Source organism: Cucumis melo, chromosome 6 (genome assembly GCF_025177605.1).
Source record: "Cucumis melo cultivar AY chromosome 6, USDA_Cmelo_AY_1.0, whole genome shotgun sequence".
Classification (NCBI taxonomy): Eukaryota; Viridiplantae; Streptophyta; class Magnoliopsida; order Cucurbitales; family Cucurbitaceae; genus Cucumis; species Cucumis melo.
In genome coordinates this window covers 22,711,408-22,733,796 of record NC_066862.1, presented here as the reverse complement: position 1 = coordinate 22,733,796, position 22,389 = coordinate 22,711,408, and the positions used below count along the sequence as shown (strand labels likewise).

Here is a 22,389-nt window from a genome sequence, read left to right as displayed (position 1 = left end):
TTGGTAAATATGTATTAAACAATCCTAAATAACATAGAACAACTATAAAATTGATTTTGGGTTACACATTTAAGGTTTAAATGTTTTACCCAGAGAACGTTAAAGACTATCAATAGAAAAAAAAAACATAAATACATTCCAAAAGAGCAAGGGAGCTTGAGAGAAATAAGTTAGATAGAAATTAGAGAAATATGAGAGAGAAGGTGGGAAAGAAAGCTTTTTTTTTTTTTTTCTCTCCGAAGGAGAAAAAGAATGAAAAAAAAGAAAATTTTATGTAAGAACATTTTTGAACTTTTCATACCTTATTTGTCCTAAAACTCCTTAAAAAGCAATCCTAAAAACCTACAACTCCTCAAAATTGGTCTATGTTTGGTAACTTCCCAAGTTTGATTTATTATATGGTAGAAATGTTTTTATTAATGTCGAATTATTGTAAAGACCAACTATTTTATGAACTAATAACTTGAAACAATATTTGACCGAGTTGGTGATTGAAGGTGGCCAAACTTGGTCACTGCCAGAAGTCGCTAGAGGTGATGACTATTGTGGCAACAAGGACATCAATGGTGATGTACGTCGAGACTAAGTTGGTGAACATTTGTATAAAATATCATGACATACCAAATTGAGCCCCCAAAATATGGGCATCCCAACTCACAGCAACTTGTACCTTCACCATCAACACTCCTTTAACTATGAAAGAATAATTAAAGATTTATTAAAAATGCGTGGAAATTTGGACATTTGAAAGCCCTCAATTGCATAAGCCAAAATAGTATTCTAAGCTATCATTATTATTTTTCTAATTAAATTAGAAAATCGAAGCAAAACATTAAACGTTTGGCTTTCCTAAAAAAAAAATGGTCCTCTTATTTTAACCCTTAACATCAAAAAGGAAGGGAAAAAAATGGTACAATCGTGAAGACGTGAGATTGTGCAAATAAGATGCGGAATTGGGGTTGAACTTCTAAACTCAAAGAATGAGTGCATGTCAATTGAAAAAAACAAAAAATTTATCTCCACTATTGTTAGTTATGATTGTTGAGTCTGAGAACTGCTAATATGGAAAAGAAGATATCTAGAAAAGGAAGGGGATCCATTGAGAGAAGAATGGAGTAGTTCTGGTTATTTACAGGAAGCAATGGACAAAGTGAGTATTAGAGACTGTAAGAAAACCCACGAATGTTAAAGGAGAGAAGGAATATGGCTTTACTCGGTAACTTCAAATCCTTGGCCTCCAAACATTTTCAACTTATAATCATTATTGTCGTCATTATCTTCAATACCTGACCACCCTGAAACATCAGCCATCCTATGTAGTGGGCAGCTTATTTAGATTTACCTGCCACATAGCAGCATAAGCAGGATTTTCAGAAATCTCCAGCTCAAACCAATCAACGGTTATGCTAATCATGCACGTTGAGTTACGAGTACATGGTGAGCAGAACTGATGTTTGTAAAAATAAAATTGTTCGACCAACAGCAGGTGCTCTAGTGATGAGGAATAGGGATAAATAGAGATACCTTGAAGCTAGTCCTATGAATTTTCATCAAACTGACCTTTTAAGCTTCATCATGGGATGGAGGATTTTGCTTGGAATTGCGATATCATAAAATAGATGTCATAAAACAGACATACGACCGCTGCTGGAAGAACATCTACAGCTACAAGTGAAAGGAAAGAGATGATGAAACTAGTACAATGATAATAATATGAAATTCCGTAACAAACACAAGTGGTATGTGACTACCTCACTTATCTCAATAAGGGGGCATAGGGAGCAGGGCAGGGAGATACAGTGTGATCCGGTAACTGATTTATGAAATCAATTGTCACTTCCAAGCATGAATGAAGTATTTTCTTTTCTAATCTAACAAGCTGGGTAGCGACTCTCTTTTTTGGGTTCAAATTACCATCAGCCAGCTGATCAAATAGATGGGTAAGCAAAAGTGAAGAATTATAGGTAGAGAAAAGAAAAAAAGCACCAAAGACCTTACCAGAAATTCGTCTTCACTCAAGGTAGTTGGGTAGCCAGCCAGTCGTCTCTTGAAATAGTCAGCAACTTGATCCAACATTGCTCTTTCCATGCAGGGGCTCACCTACGAAGAAACGTTTTATCATAGGTGGATTTCCAAGATCTGTTTACTAGTTTAAAAGTGCTTTTATAAAAACTGTGCAAAAAAGAAAAATGCAGAGATTGGATTGGTGATCAACATATCATATAATTGATGTGCACAAGCATCTGAATCTAGGCATCATTATTGGAATCCTTTTCTGTTATTAGTTTTGGTTTCTTTTTGTTTAGACTTCTTTTCTTATGTCCTTGTGTGTGTGTGTGTGTGAGTGTTTTCTTTTTTCATTTTTCTTACTGGAAGCACAGTTTCTACCCAAAAGAAACAACTAAATATTGTATTATCAAACAGTTATAACACATCCCCTAATTATAGAGTTTTCAACTTATAGGTTCTTCTACTAAAGATCCAATCCTCAAACAAGCAAACAGAAGTAGTGGGGACAAGAAAAACTTACTGGACAGACTGGACCTTGAGAAGAAATAACAGACTGCATTTCTGAAGGATGAGTAACATAGCCAAGTCGAAGATAAGGAAGCATGTCTAGGACAGCTTCTTTCTCCTTTCCGGCATAAACCTGAGTCAGAAATAAAATTACATGAAACCAAGTATAACTTAAAACCTTCACAGTTCTGATAGTATTTTGAATTCATACATTAAATGCTTGTATTGATAATCTGCCATTTCTTTGAGCAACCATTCTTTTATCCTGATATTGAGGATCTTCAGTGTTCAAAGCTGCCTGAAACACAAAGGACAAGAACATTAGAAGACCTTCCTCCAAAAGATCACTCACAAACAAACACAAAGCTTTACCTCAACTACTAAGCGATCATAGCGATTGTCTTCATCAACAAATCCATAATTCAGGAGTAATTTCGAATTAGGCTGTGGCCCACACCTGTCCTCAAGAATTTGAACAAGAACGAAAATCGTGCAAAATCAATTAAAAATAGGGTGCACAAACATTAACAGTTAACCGATCATGCAGACAATTGCACAGTTTCAATCATGTAACAAACTTACCAAACAGCTATTGATTCCCCACCCTTGTATGGACGATCAACCACTAGCTCCACAGCACCATCAACAGCCGTTAACATTGCCTTGCAATTGCTTCTATAAGCCAACAGCGGAGGGCCAAGAGGAACCAAAGCAAATCTCCGAGCCAAACTTACTTTCTGCATTCAAAAAGCCTTTAGATAATCAATTTGAAAACTTCTTGAGAACAGAGAAAAGCTTAACATAATGCTTTCTTAAGAAACTAAGTGAACTTTGGTATCTGGAACAGCATACTTTTAAAATGTATAATAAGAAAGACTTCTAAATTTAGTTTTAACTTATAAGCAAGGAACACTTGTAACAATGGAAAACAAATAGAAATAGAAGTTAGATACAATATTGGCAAGAAGCCATGCACCAGATACCGCTTATGAAATAGTGATATAGCTACTGTTGATTATTTCCTTTTTTGTATTGGTTCTATTATATTTGCCAAAATCATTTTTTCCTTATTTGTAATGGGTTGTTCTATTTAAGAGAACCCTTCTCTCTTTGTGAAATACACAGAAAATTAAATTCTTTGGCATGTTATTGGCGAAGGTTCTTGAAACCCTAAAAAACCATAATTTTTTTAAAACCAAAAGAACCTTAAAACTCTTACAGGCCCCCGCCGCCGCCCACATGCTCCATCGCCTCGAGGATTGTTCCCGCCAGTTGAGATACTCCAACCAATCTCCGCCGCTGACCACCACTCGTTGGATGCCGCTGGCAGCAGTGTTTTCTTGCTGTAAGTTCGTGTTCTTTTTTCTTTGTCGTCATTTGTCGTGGTCCTCGTCGGTCACCCTTTTCTGTGTCGTCCATTGCCGTTGACGATTTTGGTTGGTGTTTTCAGATATGTTCTCCCCATTTTTTTATCTTTATTGCTCATACCATGTTGGATACTAAGTTAACAATGGCTAAAGGCGACAATCATATCCATTCCAATTGCGCCACTATCCAATTCACCACGATCCAACTTAATGGAGACAATTTTCTTCGCTGGTCACAAAATGTTAAGACTGTATATTTGTGGACAATGGAAAATTAGCTACATTGTCAGAGAGAAAACTGCCCCAAAACCAGCTGACCCTTTGTTTGCTGCATGGGATGCTGAAAACTCCATGGTCTTAACTTGGCTTGTAAACTATATGGTTGAAGACATCAGCTGTAATTACATGTGCTACTCTACAACCAGGAATTGTGGGACAATTTGACACAATTGTACCCTGATTTAGGCAATCAATCACACATATTTCAGTTGACTCTCAAATTAGGTGATATACGCCAAGGAGGTAACTCAATGACACATACTTTCACTCCTAAAAAAGATTTTACTAGACCTGGATCTCTTTGATTCATACGAGTGTAAGTCTACCGATGATCAAAAGCATTACAGGAGAACCGTAAAAGATGGTTGTATATACAAGTTCCTTGCTGGCCTCAATGTTGAATTTGATGAGATTAGAGGTCGAATACTTGGGTAAACCACTCTTCCATCTATAAATGACATTCTTTTCTAACGTTCGCTGGGAAGAAAGCTGAAGGAGTGTTATGATTGAAAAAGAGCCTATTGATTTTGTAGAAAGTTTTGCACACAAACAGCCATGAAGGCCTTTGATCACTCCAGCACGACACATGAAAATCCTCGAGTTTGGTGTGACCATTGCAATAAACCCCATCATACACGTGAAACATGTTGGAAGCTTCATGGAAAACTTGCGAATTGGAAAAGTTTTAAGCAAAGGGGGAGAAATTCCCACCTACACACCTCGAATGCAAATGTTGGTGATTCCACCCTATTTAGCAAGGAGCAAATGGATAAAATCTTGAAACTCCTAAAGACTACTTCCTCATCTGGTAATCCTAGAGTTTCCTTGGCACAATCAAGTGCTTTTCCTCAAGCCCTCTCTTGTATAAACTCATCTCCATGAACTATAGATTATGAAGCCTCTAATCATCTGACTAGTTCCTCTTGCTTATTTGCATCCTACTCTCCTATATATTGTAATGAAAAATTTTAAATCGCCGATGGTAGTTTCACCCCTATTGTAGGCAACGAAACTATTCCTCTAACTACAAAACTTAATGATGCACTCTATTCTTCCTGTTTCAAAATTAGCTTGCAATTAAGTTATCTATTAGTAAAATCTCTAAGAATCCTAACTGTCGTGTTTTCTTCTTTGACACTCATTGTACCTTTCAAGATTAGGACTCCGAGGAGACGATTGGATGATTGGTGATCTCTACTACTTTGATGAAGTTCCAACTAGTCATAAACAAGTTCAGGGCTTGAATAGTGTTTGTTCTCCTTATGTTAAAGAAACAATAATGATTTGGCATCGTAGATTAGGCATCCTAATTCCTTTTACTTAAGTATTTGTTTCCAGATTTATTTAAAGGTCTTGATTTTCCTTCTTTCAATGTGAAAGTTGCAATTTTGCCAAACATCATCGATCTACTTACTTGTGCATTGCTTGGAACAAACCTGACAAGGCTTCTTCACCTTTTTCCTTAGTTCACATTGATGTTTAGGCCCGTCTAAAGTTTTAACTCGTAGTGGAAAACATTGGTTAGTTACATTTATAGATGATCATACTCGTTTAACGTGACTTTATTTGTTAACTAACAAGTCAAAGGTAAAAGAGGTTTTTGTTAGGTTTTACAATATGATGGGGACTCAGCTCCAAACTAAAATCCGCATCTTTCACTTTGATAATGGTAATGAATATTTCAACAAACATGTAACCAGTTTCTTACATGAAAAGGACATTTTTCATCAAGCCACATGTCATGATGCTCCTCAGCAAAATGGAATTTCTAAGCAAAAGAATAGACATTTACTTGAAGTTGGTCGTCCCCTTGTGTTTTCTATGAATGTCCCAAAATATTTGTGAGGTGACGTAGTTCTTACAGCTGCAAACCTAATCAATCGAATGCCAACTAAGGTTTTGAATTTTAAAACCCCCTTTGAATCACTTAAAGAAAAAATTTCCTTCTGTTTGGTTCTTCCCTGACTTACCAATCAAATTATTTGGTTGCCCTGCTTGTGTCCATCATGCTGGCCCTAGGCACACTAAACTTTACCCTCGAGCTATTAAATGCATTTTTGTAGGCTATTTCTCCCATAAAAAGGCTTACAAATGTTTTGACTCTTCAGCCAAAAAGTATTTTGAGAGTATGAATGTGTCTTTTTTGAAAAATCAACCTTTTTTAGCCAAAATTCTCTCAAGAGGAAGACATCTAACCTTGAAGATAATTTTTTTAGAAACTTCACATATCCCAACACCATTGATTTTGAAATTATGAATTCTAATTCTTTGATGCCAAGTGTGGAGAGTTCTTCTTCAGGGGGAGAAACGCTACAGATTGACTTGACAAGCTAGAAACCTGAAATACGAATTTACACCAGAAGAAACTTGACTCAAAGGAATCGGGAGCAGATAGTTGATCTATCACAAAACCAACCTAATACCTCGATAAATGATTATGAAGATCCATGTAACATACATTCTCCTTCAACTTCTTCTAATTCTCCCTGTTCTTCTCATAATTCCTTACCTGATGTCTCTGATCTTGATATTTTAGTTACCCATAGGAAAGGTACCCGTAATTGTGTCAAATATCCAATTGCGAGCTATCTTTCTTATCATAGATTGTCTTATAGTCATAAAGTCTTCACACTCAAAATAATCAACCTGTTTGTTCCAAGGAATACACAAAAGGCCTTGAATGATTTAAATTGGAAATTAGCAGTGATGGAACAAATAAATGCTTTGAAACAAAATTGCACGTAGGACATAGCTGAACTACCAAAATATAAGAAAACAATTGGATGTGGGTGTTCAAGGTGAAATGTAAAGTTGATGGTAGTGTTGAAAGGTACAAGACTAGATTGGTTGCTAAGAGGTTTACTAAGACCTATGGAGTTGATTTTCAAGAAACATTTGCTCCAATTGCTAAAATCAATCTATCAGAATTTTGTTGTCTACTACCGTTGACATTGATTGGCCTCTTCATCAATAGGATGTTAAAAATGTCTTTTTCAATGGGGAACTTGTAGAAGAGGTATTTATGGATTTGTCACCCAATTTTGAGGTAGATCTCGAGATTAACAAAGTGTGCAAGTTAAAGAGACCATTGTACGATCTCAAAAAGTCTCCTAGAGCTTGGTTTAAACGCTTTGAAAAACAGTCATGAGCTACGAATGCAACCAAAGTCAAGCCTTACAATGTTTTATAAACATACAAGAAATGACAAGGTTATGGTTTTAATAGTTTATGTTGATGATATCATTCTTACGTACAATGATGAGACAAGATCGACTTTTGTGAAGAAAAAGTTAGTTGATGATTTCCAAATCAAAGACCTAGAAACCTTAAGTACTTCTTAGACATGGAATTTTCCAAGTCCAAAAGCGGCGTTCTTGTCAACCAAAGGAAGTATATTCTTAAACTGTTACAAGAGACAAGTTTACTTGGTTGCAAGGTAGCAAAAACTCTCATTGAGCAAAATATGAAATTGGAAGCTGCAACAAAAAATGAGATAAAGGAAAGAGAAAAGTACCAGAGACTTGTGGGGAAACTCATATATCTTTCTCACAGAGGTCCTACCATCACTTTTGCAGTTAGTATGGTATGTTAGTTCAAGTATACTCTTGGGCCAACTAACTTTGATGCAGTTTATAGAATCCAGTTATTTGAAAGTTACTACATGAAAAGACATATTGTTTAAAAGGCATGATCATCTCAATGTTGAAGTTTACAATGATGTTGATTGGGCAAGTAGCACAACTGATAGAAGATCCAGGTTTGGTTATCGCTCCTTTGTTGGAGGAAATATTGTTACTTGGCAAAGTAAAAAATAGAGTGTGGTTATAAGAAGTAATGCAAAAGCAAAATTTAGAGCTTTAGCCCATGGTATTTGTGAGAGTATAGGGATAAGAAGACTGTTGGAAGAATTAAGATTCACTTAGATGATGCCCATGCGCGTTTACTGTGATAACAAGGCAGCAATTTCCATTGCCCACAATCCAATCCTTCATGATAGGACGAATCATATCGAAGTTCATAAACACTTTATAAAGGAAAAGATCGATGCGGGAGTAACATGCATACCCTATCTTCCGACAACAGAACAAATTGCAGATGTGTTAACTAAAGGCCTTCCAAAGTGGCAATTCAATAAATTGATTGACAGGCTGGCAATGATTCATACCTTCAAACCAGCTTGAGGGGGATTGTTGATTATTCCCTTTTTTGTATTATAATTTATTGCATTGGTTGTAGTATATTTGCCAAAATTATTTTTCCTTATTTATAAAGGGTTGTTCTTTTATTTGTGAAATGCACAGAAAATTACATTCCTTGGCAGCCACCCTACTATCCTTGCCATAGACACAAGAACATTTTACCAAAGCAAATTGAATCAAGAACAGACATCTTAAAAAGAGAAAGCAATAAATTCTTGTCCACGGTCATTTTAGAATGTTTCCGATAGAGTTAGTAATTTGAGTATATCACGCAACTCTATAGACCGTTAACAAATAAAATATTATTCTGTGCATGAATCTTTGTCTCATAGAAACACTTAATCTAATCAAACATGAAGGTAAAAATGGGCTTTAAATTGTGAGAATCATGGAGGCGTATGTGCTGGTTGCTTAAGCCCATAATTTCACAGACTGCAGTAGTTGTAATGATAGTTAAGAAATCTAGATCGTATACAAATCATAAAAATCAAGTCTAAAACAGATGCATTCCCAATTTCCCACTGGAAACAATTTAATAATCGTAACCAGTTTTCAAAAATAAATTATTGAGGGAAGAAGAAGAACACGAAGAGGGATGGTGAAACTAAAAAGGTTTCAATTACCTGCAAATGCACCACACATGACTGAACTGCAACAAAGGCTTGTTTGAAAATCTCAAAGGAAAATGCTTCAGTTGGAATATCATACGGGTATTGCTGCAAATTTCCCAATAAAAATTAGCTTTAATGATCATCTGCTATACTCAACAAAAGCTGCTATTTTTCCTCCATCGAATAGTTCAACAAATTTCATAAGGGCATTACCTGAAACAGAGAGCCAGCCATAAACCATACAGTATCGAGTTCATTATACTCCTTCTTGATTCCTTCAGCCCTTTCAAGAACTTCTTTCTGATCCATCCAAGTACAAATATCAGGCAGGAATTTTCCAACTCAGAATGAGCAATGGTGAATTAGGCATACAATAATTTTCTTATCAATTTTGTTTTGGTACCTTTGTTGGACTGCCTGAGAGGTAATCAAGTTCATCTTCTGACCAAAGAAGAGGTGACTCTACAGCTAGCTGGCCCCTCCCACGTTGACGATCAAGCTCTCTAATGTAAGGATACCAGAAAGACTTCTTTCCTTGTTTCTTCTCATACATCAAATACAAGGCTAAGCACGCCAACTCTGACAACTTATTGGTAGTTAACAATTCGGCTGCAAGAAATTCAAACAGCCAAAGTTATTAAATCAAGATTGCCTTCCAGCTTCCAAATTCACTGTAAAATTTAGTTTATTATGGGGTTGACTGGCAAATGCAACACTAATAATTTGAGGCCAATAAAGCAACATGAAACAGTCTTAAAATGAGAGCAAAAATGTTTGATACACAGTAAAAAAATAGCATGGTTGAACCCACATGAAGACTATAAACATTCCACTTCCAAGCTACAAACGAACCACGATCAGAAAAACAGAATTTATTTCACTTGCTAGTCTCCAGTAGCCACTATTAAACTTCCTCAGTAATCTGAAGAACTAAGTAGCAGCATCACGAAAATGTTTTTTATGACAGAAGAAATCATACCGACGGTCTCATTTCCTAGAACTCTCTCAAGCGTGACGACCAAAGAATTCGGAACCGAAAATGCAACATCACCCACCTGAAATATAACAACCCCAAAAAAGCTCCACCATGAATCCATTTAATTGAATTGAAAATTAAAAAGAAAAGGAAAAGGAAAAACCCACAAAAAATCAACAGAAATTCACCTCAAGATCTTCACTGGCAGCCACGTAATGTATAGGCCTATGATTCTTATCATGCGAAGGCTTTTCCTGAAGAATGACCTTGCAAGAAGGAAGCCCATTATCGTGCATCCAAGCCTTCAAATCTCCAAACTCGTCATCTTTCTTCTTAGCGGCTTCTCCGGTCTTACCATTTTCCTTAAGCGAGCCGGCAACAAGGGTTTCGGAGCTTGAAGCAGAACAAACATTTCGGCGATGAATTGGGCTAAAAGAACTCGAAAAATGGGAAATTCTGGGAGAAGAAACGTAAACTTTGGAAAGGAGAAGAAGGGGCCGGTGGGAGGAAGAAGAAAAGTAGGAGGGTGAGGGGGAAGGAAGAAAAGTGTGGAGTAAAGGACGAGAAAGTTCCATGGGAGTATACTACATAGAAGGTTGAGATTAAGCGGAAATTTAGGGTTTGAGGTGGATGAATGTACAGAGTGGAAGGTTGAAACTGAGTGAAGAAGAAGAATTGATGGGTAGATATTTGTTTGGCCGTAATCTCTCAATCTCAAATTTGTAATGTGATTTTTGGATTCGGATTTGAAATTGTGTCCAAATGTTGGGATAATGAAAGAGCTGCACAAGAGTTGGAGGGAAAGAGACAGTTGGTCACACTGCCCAAATTAAACACATTGCCAAATTAATTTTTTTTCCCTTTTTCTTTTCTTTTGTTTCCCTTGACATTACGTGCAATCTCGTTGGCTATTTCATTAAAAAAAAAAAAAAAAAAACATAGTTTAGGTATAAGATAGAAAGAGTTTATTTTTTTTATTCAAATTTCAAGGGTTGAAGAAAAGAAAAAAAAAAGACTATTTCGACTAATTTTCTATAAAATTGTTCGTTATATAAAAAAGTAAAGAATACGACTGTGAATCTTTACGGGTTTGTTTTCTATATGAAATGGTTTTGCCTTCAAGATTTTCCTCTTTCTTTCATGTTGGTCGCTTGTCATTTTGAGACGATAAAAAAAGAAACTATTGAAGGTTGATCGTTCTTTGTTGTGGACAGACTTAGCCTTTTGAAGGCTAGTAACTTGTAGAAATACAAGTTATTATGGTTGTTTAGGTAGAATAATAGAGCCAAAACGCAGGATAAAAGTGTTAAAACATGTAGCTTCTATCGTAAATTCATAAATATAAGAGAATACAACTTGCATAAGTCTTCATGCCCGTTTTACCATGTTTTAGTGTTTTATCACATAATTATAAAGAAAAGAAGAGTGGTTATGAATTGTGAGCTCAAGGGTAAAATGGTAACGTTTATTATGCGATAAAAAGTCAACCACTCCATCAAATGTTTGAATTGTGTGCGACGTTTGTTCATGGTTATGTCATGTAAGTTCTGAATGGTTGACTTAGTAGGTGATTAGGATAAGATTATGTGATAAAAAGTGCTTCCTATCGATGCGTTGCTGATTCACAAATGATAAACATGAGTCAAGTTTTTCTTTCGCTTGCCCAAGTGTAATTGAAACGATAGGTTTCTTGGATGAGCCAAAGTCAAACTAAAGGAATTTCTATCAAACCTTAGTTATAAAGTTTACTTTTCATCTAAGCGATATACAAACTCTATCCAGTTAAAGTAAAAGTATATCTATGCATTAAACCTAATATCTACACTAGAGATTTTGTGAAAGACAACATAAAATGGTAAAAAGATGGAGGATGAACTAACTTGTGTTAAGAAGGTGTAAAGGAAGGTCTCCTCGTTGTAAGCGATTAAGTGTGTTGTAGTCCTTGATTCGATAGCGATCAGTTAACTATCTTTTAATTATGGTGAATACCTCTCAGTGCCTTAAATGCCACACTTGCTCGCCTCTCGGGATGCAAATGATAAAGCTTAATTAAGCGATAGCTAGCAAGAAGTTGTTGCTTATATATAAGACTCATATTACCTCCCTTTTAAGGTGACAACCTCTCGCACCAAGTTACCACACTTATTCTCTTTTCGGTATACAAGTGATGGAGGTTTAATCACTGGGATGTCTCCAAAACTCCTTCCTGTGCGCATTAGCTATGTCTTTGCTACTTACTCTCTTGAGTAGTTGGCGACAGACGCTGCCAAGCGATGGGGTTAAGCTTAACTAATGGTGACTTGAAGTTATCGCCATTATCAAGTAATTTGTTTGAGTTACATCATCAACATCTAGTTCAATATTTCTTTTCACGAACTAACCTTATAATCAACTTCTTCAACACAAAGTCCTTTTCAACCGAGTGATTAACAACTCCACGATACCTGCAGTAGTTAGGATCATCTATTTTTTTCAGACTATTGTTTCGGACGCTTGCATTTTGATAGTTAAATAAGTCGTTTGTCTAGTAATTGCTCTAACATGTCTGACTGAAATAGACGAATAAAAAAATTAAGTTAAGGGTTAAATTTTTTAGATTAAGTTTTTTTAGAAAACCTAAATTCCTTTTTAATTTTTTCTAGAAAACTTAAAAGTTTTTTTTTATACTAAATTCATTTCTTAGGTAGTACTACAAGGTAATAAAATTACCATAATTCTGTGGGCATTTATCATAATTGTGAGCTTCACCTCATTCCAAACAACTAACATCATCGATACGACTCATCGCCTTAACTTAATTGCTTCCTCCATGCTAACTTGGTTCAACATCATGGATTGTAGCAAGTTAGTCATGATTCATTTCATCTCCTTCGTGCCTTTTAGCTAAAGTTATTATCTTCCGAGTTTTCTTGATCTCGTGAGATCCTTTTCAAAATCCCTTTTGCCTTAGTATACCTTTTTATTTTTTAAAAGCCCTCCTGTACCAATGGTCGCAACATTGACAGCTTGTTGCAAAGTCTTGTTAAGCCCATCGTAAAATATTTCTATCTTTACTTAGTTAGGGATGTCATTACGTAGAAAATTCTCGACTAGACATTTAAACCTATTCCAGGCATCACTTAGCATCTCTCAATCACTTTGTTTAAATTTTTGCTATATCTCTTTGTTTTTGCATTTTCGGTGGAAGGAAAGTACTTTTTCATAAACTTCTCCTCCGTTTGGTCTTAGGTGGTGATCTCACCTAGTTTCAATGGATATGTCCACTAATTCCTAGCTTCTTCCTTTGAAGTGAAGGGGAATAATGTTATTCGTATCTCTTCTTGAGTAATGTTGGAGAGAGCAAAAGTACTGTATATTTTTAGGAAACTTTTCAAGTGTTCATGGAGATCTTCTCTAAAACTATCTTCCAAATTGACTTGCAATCTATATCATTTGGAGCGTGATAGACTTCATATCAAATCGTGCACTAGCAAATACCAGACACATGATCCATAGGGAAAAATTATAAAGGTTTGTTGATGCGTAATCACAAATAAAACAATTATGGGCAATCAATATATGGTGCGCTTGGATCAGTTTGTTGTTGTTGTCATTGGCCATATTTCGAATGTTTTTGTTATTACTATTGGCCACTAAAGGAGCATTGTTATATTCTACATTTTGGTTCATGTTGTCAGCCATATTTTGGTTTCTCAACCTCCTCTGTCAATTCTCCTTGTTTATCTGCTAAAGGTGCGCTCAATCTTTAGGTCAAATACAAGCTTAGCTTGAGGGTCTCTGCTCATTATATTGTTTGCACACTTTCGTATATGTGCACATACATCATTGGTTGTAGCTCTACAAAAAACAAAACAAGTAATTCAAAACTAAATTTCCTGGCAACGACACCAAAAGCTTGTTTGGTAATGGAATGTATATATTCTATGAGACATGGATTTTGCTTAAGTTCTCATTTAGTGAATGTGTTTTTATTTATGGCTTTAAGTGTACGATTCAATTTGGTGTTGAACTATCTTTATCATGCATTCAATATTCAATGTAATGATAGCTTAATTATGTGCCTTAAAGAAATAACGAGAAGTCTTGTGTACAAGTATTTCTCCATTACACCCAAGTGCATGTGTTGAGAGACGTCTTCTAGCAAGTTGGGTTGAACACAGGGATTAATAAATTGCTAGTTTTGAACGCCTAGCTCACTCTTTTGTAGTGTATATCTAGAGTATGAAACTAACTATGGATAGTCAGTAAATCTATTAATTTTACTAATATGTAACCTATAGTTTAACTCACCTAATTTAATTAAATCTCCAATTAATTGATTACAAAATATTTAGTTTAACCTACATTTGAATCATAATCAATTTTATTTCTCTCATAACCTATAGTATTAATATGTATCTAACATTCATTAATTTTAACTTATAGTTTTAATATGAATCTAATTTATATTTGAATTAATATTTGAACTCTTGCAAATAATTAATTTTCTCATATCCAAAATTGATTTTATATAACAAAGTTTAATTAAAATATAAATTTTATATTGTAATGTATCACTATAAATGATATTAATTTTCTAAGTAAATTTGAACATTTCAAATTACATTTAAAACGTAATAATATTAATACACTTTACGAGTTAGAAAAGAGATCTAATGAACATACATATCAAAAGTTTCAATGATATGAGATTAATTGGCTAAACTTATTAACCACATTAATCAATATTATATCATGTGTGTACACTCAACTAAAGACTCACAATTGCACTCTTCTCATTATAGATATATTTGTGTATCCACAGATATAAACCAATAACAACAAGTTAGTCATTCACGAGGGTTCTTAACACAAGCTTAGTCAAATTACCATTTTACCCCTGAGTTACATCTAAACCAATAACAAGATGTTAAATACCCATGCTTCTTTAGTGAAAAACATGTTTATGGTCCCACCATTAAGCATAAACCTCTATCGAGTCAATAAGAGAGTATGACTGTTTGCTCAAGTTACAAAGTCAACATTTAAGCGAACACTCATCTACTTACATTAAAATGGGAAAGAGTTAATTCCATCTTGTAATATAATGCTCTTAGCTTCTCACTCGATCTTGTTCTCAAAATGATAAGCTTATTGAGTCGGCGAGCTGACTACTATCACCCATGCAAATAAAAAATAATCCCTCATAAACAGGAGTTCATAATACTCTTAGGATCTCAATCATCTTATTAAAACAGAAACCTAAGTAGCCAATAGAGTTATATTTAGTAGTTACCATTTCGTGGTCTGGTCTTATCAAACTCATCATATAGAATACTCTCACTTGCATACCATATTACTAACACATTTGATAATTGCGTTTGTATCAAATACAAAAGTGGGACGTATCCATGATATTACTAGAATAAGGTATCCAACCTTATCCTTATACTATAGACTACCCTTTAGACTATATTTTGAACATTGATCTTTGTATGTCTCTACATACAATTCAAGACTCATTATATAGTAGATATTAGCTTATTGAATTTAGGGTTATTAAGACAAGATTAATACTAGATAATCAATAACTTTAATTGAAATAATAACAAAAACACTTTGTTGACAATGGTCAGTTATTTACATCTGTTATCAACGAGTTTTAGGACATAAAACCCAACAAGTATGTGGATAAGGTTGGGTGTTTTATTTTGACCATGGGTGCGACCCACTTTGTATTTGTTACAAATGTTGTAAAATGTTTCAGATGGTGTGATTGTTTACTCATTCATGTAGAAACATGTGAGTAGGGGTATCCTATACAAAGAGTTTATATAATAACGAACCACTAAATGTTTAATTTCTCTTTCTTAACGTCGTTATTGAAGAAATTCTCACTTCATAGGATGATCACATGTGACTGGACCTTAATTTTGAGAGAGTTATGAACTCATGCTTATAAGGGCAATCCTTTGATCTGTATGAGTGAGAGAAACCAAAATGTCAACTCAATAAGCCTAACATATGAGGGATTTGTCTGAGCAAGGAGCTAGAAACATATATATTGTATATCTTCACAATATATAATTTGTTCACTACTGTCTATAAGGTAATTAGATAAATTGCACCCTTAAAAACTGATTATGGATCTTAAATAATGAAGTCTCACCCCTTTCACTGGCCTAAGAGGCGTTAGTTTATAGTTGGAATATAAACTGTTTATTAGTTAAAGAGATCAATGCTTCTTAAAAAGTTAGATGTAACTACATGGATAAAATGATAATTAGACTCGATTATATTTAAGAACAATTGTAAAATGCTGACTTACCGTTGACTAGTCATATTTGTAGACATAGAAATATATTTACAATGCGGATAGTACAACTACGAGTCTTTGGTGGAGTGACCTGTAGTTAATGAATATTTACTAGTCTAACTATAATTAAAGAGCTTAATTAATTAATCTCACGTCATTAGAGTTTATAATTTGTAGGTCTATGAGATCCTTGCTAGCTCATTAAGGGTTAAATAATAATCGGTTAATTCTGGATGATTAGAATTGTTTAAATTACATTAGGGAATTAATTGTATATGATGCAATTAATATAATGTATATATAGATACATTATAATATAAAATTATTTTTTAATGAGACTCTAACTTTTACTTAATATTACGAGAGATTAAAATTTGAATAAGATTTAAATATTAATTATATGAATGAGATGCATATAAAAACTATAGGTTACAATTAATATATGAATGAGCTTATACAAAATAAGTTTCGCCATTCATGAAATGACATAAGAATAAGTTTTCTAAATGGAAAATATCAAAACATTAAAAATAATTTCGATTAGTTAAAAATGATCCAAAATGTACTTTCAAACATCCAAAACACACTTTTAATCCATGATCAAATCACAATACTAAGGAACATATCTTTATAAAAATTTACATTAGTGAAAAGGATATGAAAACATTAGTGAAAAGGATATGAAAACTGTTTGGGTTGATGTCATAAATCTTAAGGTCTTGTAGTTTGTAATGGTATTGTACAAAGATTTTATTTATCTAATAAAATAAAGTGTTTTATTTTATTTGACAGTTAATTGCATTAACCTACGAAACCAATAAAATAATATCCAAAGTTATCTTCTGTAACCTGAACATGTATGTGGTGACATACAAGCGAATCATGTTTAAGTGATAACCTAAACGATCTGTAATAAATGAATAAAGTTGGATACCTTATCCTTGTGACGCTACAAAAATATGACCCGGTTTGTAGTAATATTGTTCTAAAATGCTACAAATAATACAATCTTGATTATTGATGTCAAGATATTAAAGTCGAGTATTCTATATAAAGAGTTCATAAAACCAAACCAAACCACGAAATAAATAGTCTCTTTTATTAACACCATTACTAGAAGAAACTACATTTCATCAGTATGACCACAGGTGACTTGACATGAATCTTGAGTGAGTTGTGAACTCCTGCCTATAAAGGCGGTCCTTTGATCTGCATGGGTGAGAATGGTCCATGTCGCTGACTCAATATGCCTTACATTTTAGGAATTTTTTTAATTGGGGAGCTAAGAACACAGTTGCATAAGAAGGAATTCACTTAATTTTTATAGATAGAGCAAGTAAATAAATTGCTCTCTTAAGGGTTGATTTCAAGGGGTTGAACAATGTGGCGTCACACCCCCTCTTGGCCCGAGGTGAGACTATAACTTATTGTTCATTAGAGGGATTAGTTGTACCTAAGGAGTGAAATATAACTACAGGGGCATAACGGTAATTTTGACCTAGCTGTATTTTCAAGCAATTTGTGAAGGGTCATTGATCTGTCGATTGGTTATATCCAATAGATACAAAAATAAATCTACAATGAGAATAGGACAATTGTTAGTCTTCAGTGGATGAGTGATAGTTAATGGGATTAGGGTTAGTTTCTTTGGTTTATTAGAATTAGAATTAGTTTCTTTTATTATTTAGGACTAGGATTAAGTTTCTTTTATTAATTAGGATTAGGATTAGGATTAGTTTCCTTTCGTTAGGTCTCTTATTAGTTAGGATTAGGATTATGATTAGGATTACTTTATTTTTGCTGTAATAGAGTAGTTGTTTTCTTATATTCACAACTTCAAAATCATTAATAAAACTCTCTTACTCGAGTTACATCATAAGCATTGCCATCGTTTGATAACACTCACGAACCAACTAACCAACTAACTAAGCGGCCTCAGCACTATCGTTAAAAACAAAACCAACACAAGTTAAATGCTCATGAAACAAACTTCTAATGCAACTACTATAGACACTCAATGGAAATATAAACTTTATTAAACAACCTTACTACCTAGGCCCATAACTTCTAACTCATGCTAAATGCATACACATGCCAACTATAAGAAGAATAACCTTAGTTCACAAATAAAACATGTTTTTATAAATAGTAATGCTCTATGCTTTACTCGAAACATGTAAACAAACAAGCATTTCATAAACCTTTATTGAACATTAATCTGTAAGCCATCTATAACTGAAACAGGGTGACAACACACCTCATTGCCACTTGACATAACTTAGTTAACTAGGTATAGTTCATACTGAACCTTCTCCCTTGGCACAACACTTTATTCCTTCATTGATGTATTGGAACTGGGCAGTTATTGCCTTCACATCAGTATGGAAAAGCTACTGGCACAATTCGACTAACTTTGTATAGTCTCAAGTATAGAATCATGTAAAACATTCATTAAACTTTAGCTTGAAAGCATACTCGAATAAATACTTGCTTAACTTAAAAGGTTTAATAACTTTAGAAGCATGCTTGCTTTAACTTTTAGAACTTAGCTTTCAAACCTCATGTTTTATATCTAATGCTTAGAAGTAGCTTATAAAACATGCTTAGTAGGAATACTTTATCAAACTCATGTTTAAACTTATGCTTTGCAAATTTTTTATAAATTAATAAGGAAATCACATTTCAGATTTCTCGAAGCATGCTTGAATACTTTTAGCAAAGAATCTCATGCTTGGAAACCTCAAGCATATTTGAAAAGAGTTAAATGCATAAGGTCACTCACAACTTGTAACACAATCCCTTAGCTTAAAATTCCTCTCTCCTCTTCTCGATCTAGAGAAAAGAAATTAATACTCCAAATTTCCTCTTTTGCACTTAGAAAATAACAACAAACCACTTAAAAATCACCAAACTCTCAAAAGTCTAACTTTAGGATATTGCCCATGCCATGACTCCGTCAATGGCATGCTGCACGCACGCAAGCAAGTCCTAGCATAGCCCTAGGTAGCACTGGCTAACCTTATAACTGCATGCCCCAAGCACTTGCATTGAGCCAAACGCTTCGTGACCATCACACCACCCTGCCTTGCACAAACTACACATTTCTCTTTCTTAACATACAACTAATTCTGCTAAAGCTCGTTAAAGACTAACTGAAGATGGACTTGGTGTTCTTCAAGACTAGAACTAAAAACCACGTTATCGTCAAGATATACCACCACAAACTAATCTAAATACTCGTAGAATACCTGATTCATCAAGGTAAAAAAGGTTGTAGGGACGTTTGTCAAGTCGAAAGGCATTACGAAGAACTCGAAGGTCCCATACCTTGTTACCCACGTAGTCTTCGGTTCGTTCTCTTGTGGTATCCGAACTTGGTAGTAGCCTAACTGAAGGTGGAGCTTCGTAAAGTATAGAGTTACATTCAATTAGTCAAACAAATCAATTATGATTGGGAAGGGATATATATTTCAAACTGTAACCTTGTTTAAAGCTCAATAGTCTATACACAGTCAGGGTGTCCCGTCTTTCTTCTTTTGAAACAGCACATAGCCCTCATAGGAAACTTTTGCAGGTCTGACAAATCTAACGGTCAATAGACCGTCTAACTGTTTCTTGAGCTCAGCTAACTCAGTTGGAGCCATTCTGTAAGCATTCTTTGTTGGGGGCTTGGTTCCTGAGACAAGCTCAATCTTGTGATCAATCCCTCGTCAAGGAGGCAGTGTCTTTGGTAGTTCAGGTGGGCATAATATCAACTTATTCATTCAGAACATTCTGAATCTCTACTGAGATAGTCCCAGTTTCTATTTGCTCAACCACTAACGGGATGGTCATGAAGGACGACTCTTCTCTACTGAGGCCCTTTTTTCAGTTATAGGGTTGAAATCATTTTCACCTCACTTAGTTGTTTGAACTTTTCTTGGACAATTGTCAGATTACTGCTCGTTACTACCATACTCTGAGCCAGTGTCATGAAAATGACTTTATGTCGCAAGAGGAATTCCATATCGAGTACTACGTCAAAGTCATGCATGCGAACCACGACTAAATCAACATCTCCTTTCCATTCGCTTAATTTTAGAGATATCCTTTACAATACTCCAACAATTGGCAAGGCTTCGGAATTAACATCTTTCATCTTGCCTGCGTCTTTCTCAAGTTTTAACTCCAACCGATGTGCTTCTTGTTCAGAAATGAAATTATGAGTTGCACTTAAGTCCATCATAGTGCTCATGTGGGTTTTAAGTTTATGACCGCGTCAACAAACATTAGTCCCTTTCCGGAAGCATTCTTTTGGTGAGATGCCTTCTTTTAAATTGCCGATAAGAATTTTAACACACCCATTCAATGGGTGTCCCCTTCATCTTCCCTTTTCGCTTTTGTTTCTACCTTCGAAATCGTTAGAACACTGTAAGAAGGCTTGCAAAGCTGTCAACGAGCCTTGGTGTGGGCATTTTGCTACACAATGAGGGCCTTTACATAAGAAGGAAGAAATAGGTCTTGTCTGATTCAAATTTGACTGAAATGCTCTACGAAGAGTATTAAAACTTGAGGTTTGTGGTTTCTTATCGTTCGAGAAGTTTCTTGAAAAATTAGGCTTGGAGATCCTATTCCTGGGATTCGATGTGGTCACATTCTTCTTTTGGGACCTTTGGTTGCCACCATAGTCAAACAATCTCTTTGCAATAGCAAGAGCAAAAAGACAAGATCTTGAACTTTCTATTTATATTACTTAGTCCTAGCCCATGACTTAAGTCCTTTTACAAAACAGAATACTTTATCTTTTTCTGACGTGTCTCTAATGTCCAACATAATACTAGAGAATTGTTTAACATACTTTCTAATGGTTCTCATGCGTTTAAGTCCCGCAATTTTCTTCTAGCAATAAACTCAACATTTTCATGGAAGAACTAAGTCCTTATTTAAGTTCTTCCCAGTATCAATGGTACATTGACCATTTTGGATGTCATTCACTCTCGACCTCCACCAGAGTTTTGCATCATCAGACAGATGCATAAAGGCTAATGTCACCTTGGTTTTTTCGTAATTGGTTCCACTAGCCTTAAAGTACTGCTCCATATCGAAGATGAAATTCTCAAACTCTTTAGCATCGCGGTTCCCATTGAAGGCTTTAAGTTTCAAGATCTTCAACTTGCTCAAAACACTATATGCTTGATTCGGGGTCTGGTTCCCCACTGTTGGCATCATTAAATTTACTTGCATTCTCAGCCTTAATTGTCTCTATCGTTGCTCTAAAATCATCTAATAGATCACTTAACAACTTTAGCATGGTCTTTTGGGAACAGTCAAGTTCTTTGACGTGCTCTTCCATGTGTGCAACAGAATTTGAAGAGCTACTCTTACGTTCAAAACTACCTGCATAGGTGGTTTTATGTTTCAACAAATCAACCCTCAATGTCAATTCATTTATGGGTAGTTCGTCTACTCAGGCATTCAATGCGTCTATTTCTCTGACTTTTTCTTCTAACCCTTCTAGCTTGGTCTGGAGAAATCTTACTTCGTCTAGCAATTCTCTCAAATACAAGAATTACTCTTCAATCTCACTCAGTCGCTCAGACTGCAACTTCGAAAGTTGTTTAATTACTGACATAATTGTGTCTCGCTTAGCCAAGGAGCTAGCAAAGCTCTAAAACCACTTGTCACAGTTGCACCTTTTAAACACGGGACAAACGATTATACAGCACTTGTTCTAACTAGATGAACTAGTCAACCGTATGAAATCTGAAAATCTCGGACAAACTCGCGGTATGATATAGCCTCCTTTCATGTTTTGAGAGAAATTTGTTTTATAAAACGTGAGAGGAAAAAAAAAACATTGAAGATATCATTAAAAAAAGTATTGAAGACTGTAATTTGCAAAAAAAAAACTTATATTGCAAAGAGTATAACAAGACTTGGTCAGGAATTCAACTACTACGTCTCTCCTATAGTGTCACAAGAATGCATGTCCAAGGCATTGTTTGCCCATGGTCGCATGCCCAAACATCCTCAAACCACCTTATCTTTATGATTTGTACTTAGTTTAGCTCATTGCTTTCATTTTGTTGTCGCCGACCTAGAAAGTGACATTTCGACATTTTCATATGCAAGCTTGCCAAAGCTAAAAATGTTAAAAATGTACTAT

The 22,389-nt window shown here is 34.9% G+C and overlaps 1 protein-coding gene across 2 annotated transcripts; it reads right to left on the bottom strand.

Annotated features, from left to right (window-relative positions):
- Nucleotides 1-1,075: 1,075 nt before the first annotated feature.
- Nucleotides 1,076-10,734, bottom strand: LOC103491772 (ribulose-1,5 bisphosphate carboxylase/oxygenase large subunit N-methyltransferase, chloroplastic). 2 transcript variants are annotated; one of them, XM_008451853.3, is made up of 13 exons: nucleotides 10,138-10,734; nucleotides 9,953-10,028; nucleotides 9,377-9,582; nucleotides 9,187-9,273; nucleotides 8,986-9,078; nucleotides 3,100-3,254; nucleotides 2,890-2,974; nucleotides 2,729-2,815; nucleotides 2,531-2,650; nucleotides 1,999-2,100; nucleotides 1,752-1,924; nucleotides 1,561-1,659; nucleotides 1,076-1,342 (listed from the first exon to the last, which is right to left on the bottom strand). In XM_008451853.3, exons 1-11 carry the CDS (start codon nucleotides 10,522-10,524, stop codon nucleotides 1,757-1,759), a joined length of 1,566 nt encoding a protein of 521 aa, XP_008450075.1. In that variant the 5' UTR covers nucleotides 10,525-10,734; the 3' UTR covers nucleotides 1,076-1,342; nucleotides 1,561-1,659; nucleotides 1,752-1,756. The 2 variants fall into 2 exon arrangements, with proteins under 2 accessions (XP_008450075.1, XP_008450074.1); XM_008451852.3 differs by having other exon boundaries at nucleotides 1,561-1,665; nucleotides 10,138-10,705.
- Nucleotides 10,735-22,389: the final 11,655 nt, after the last annotated feature.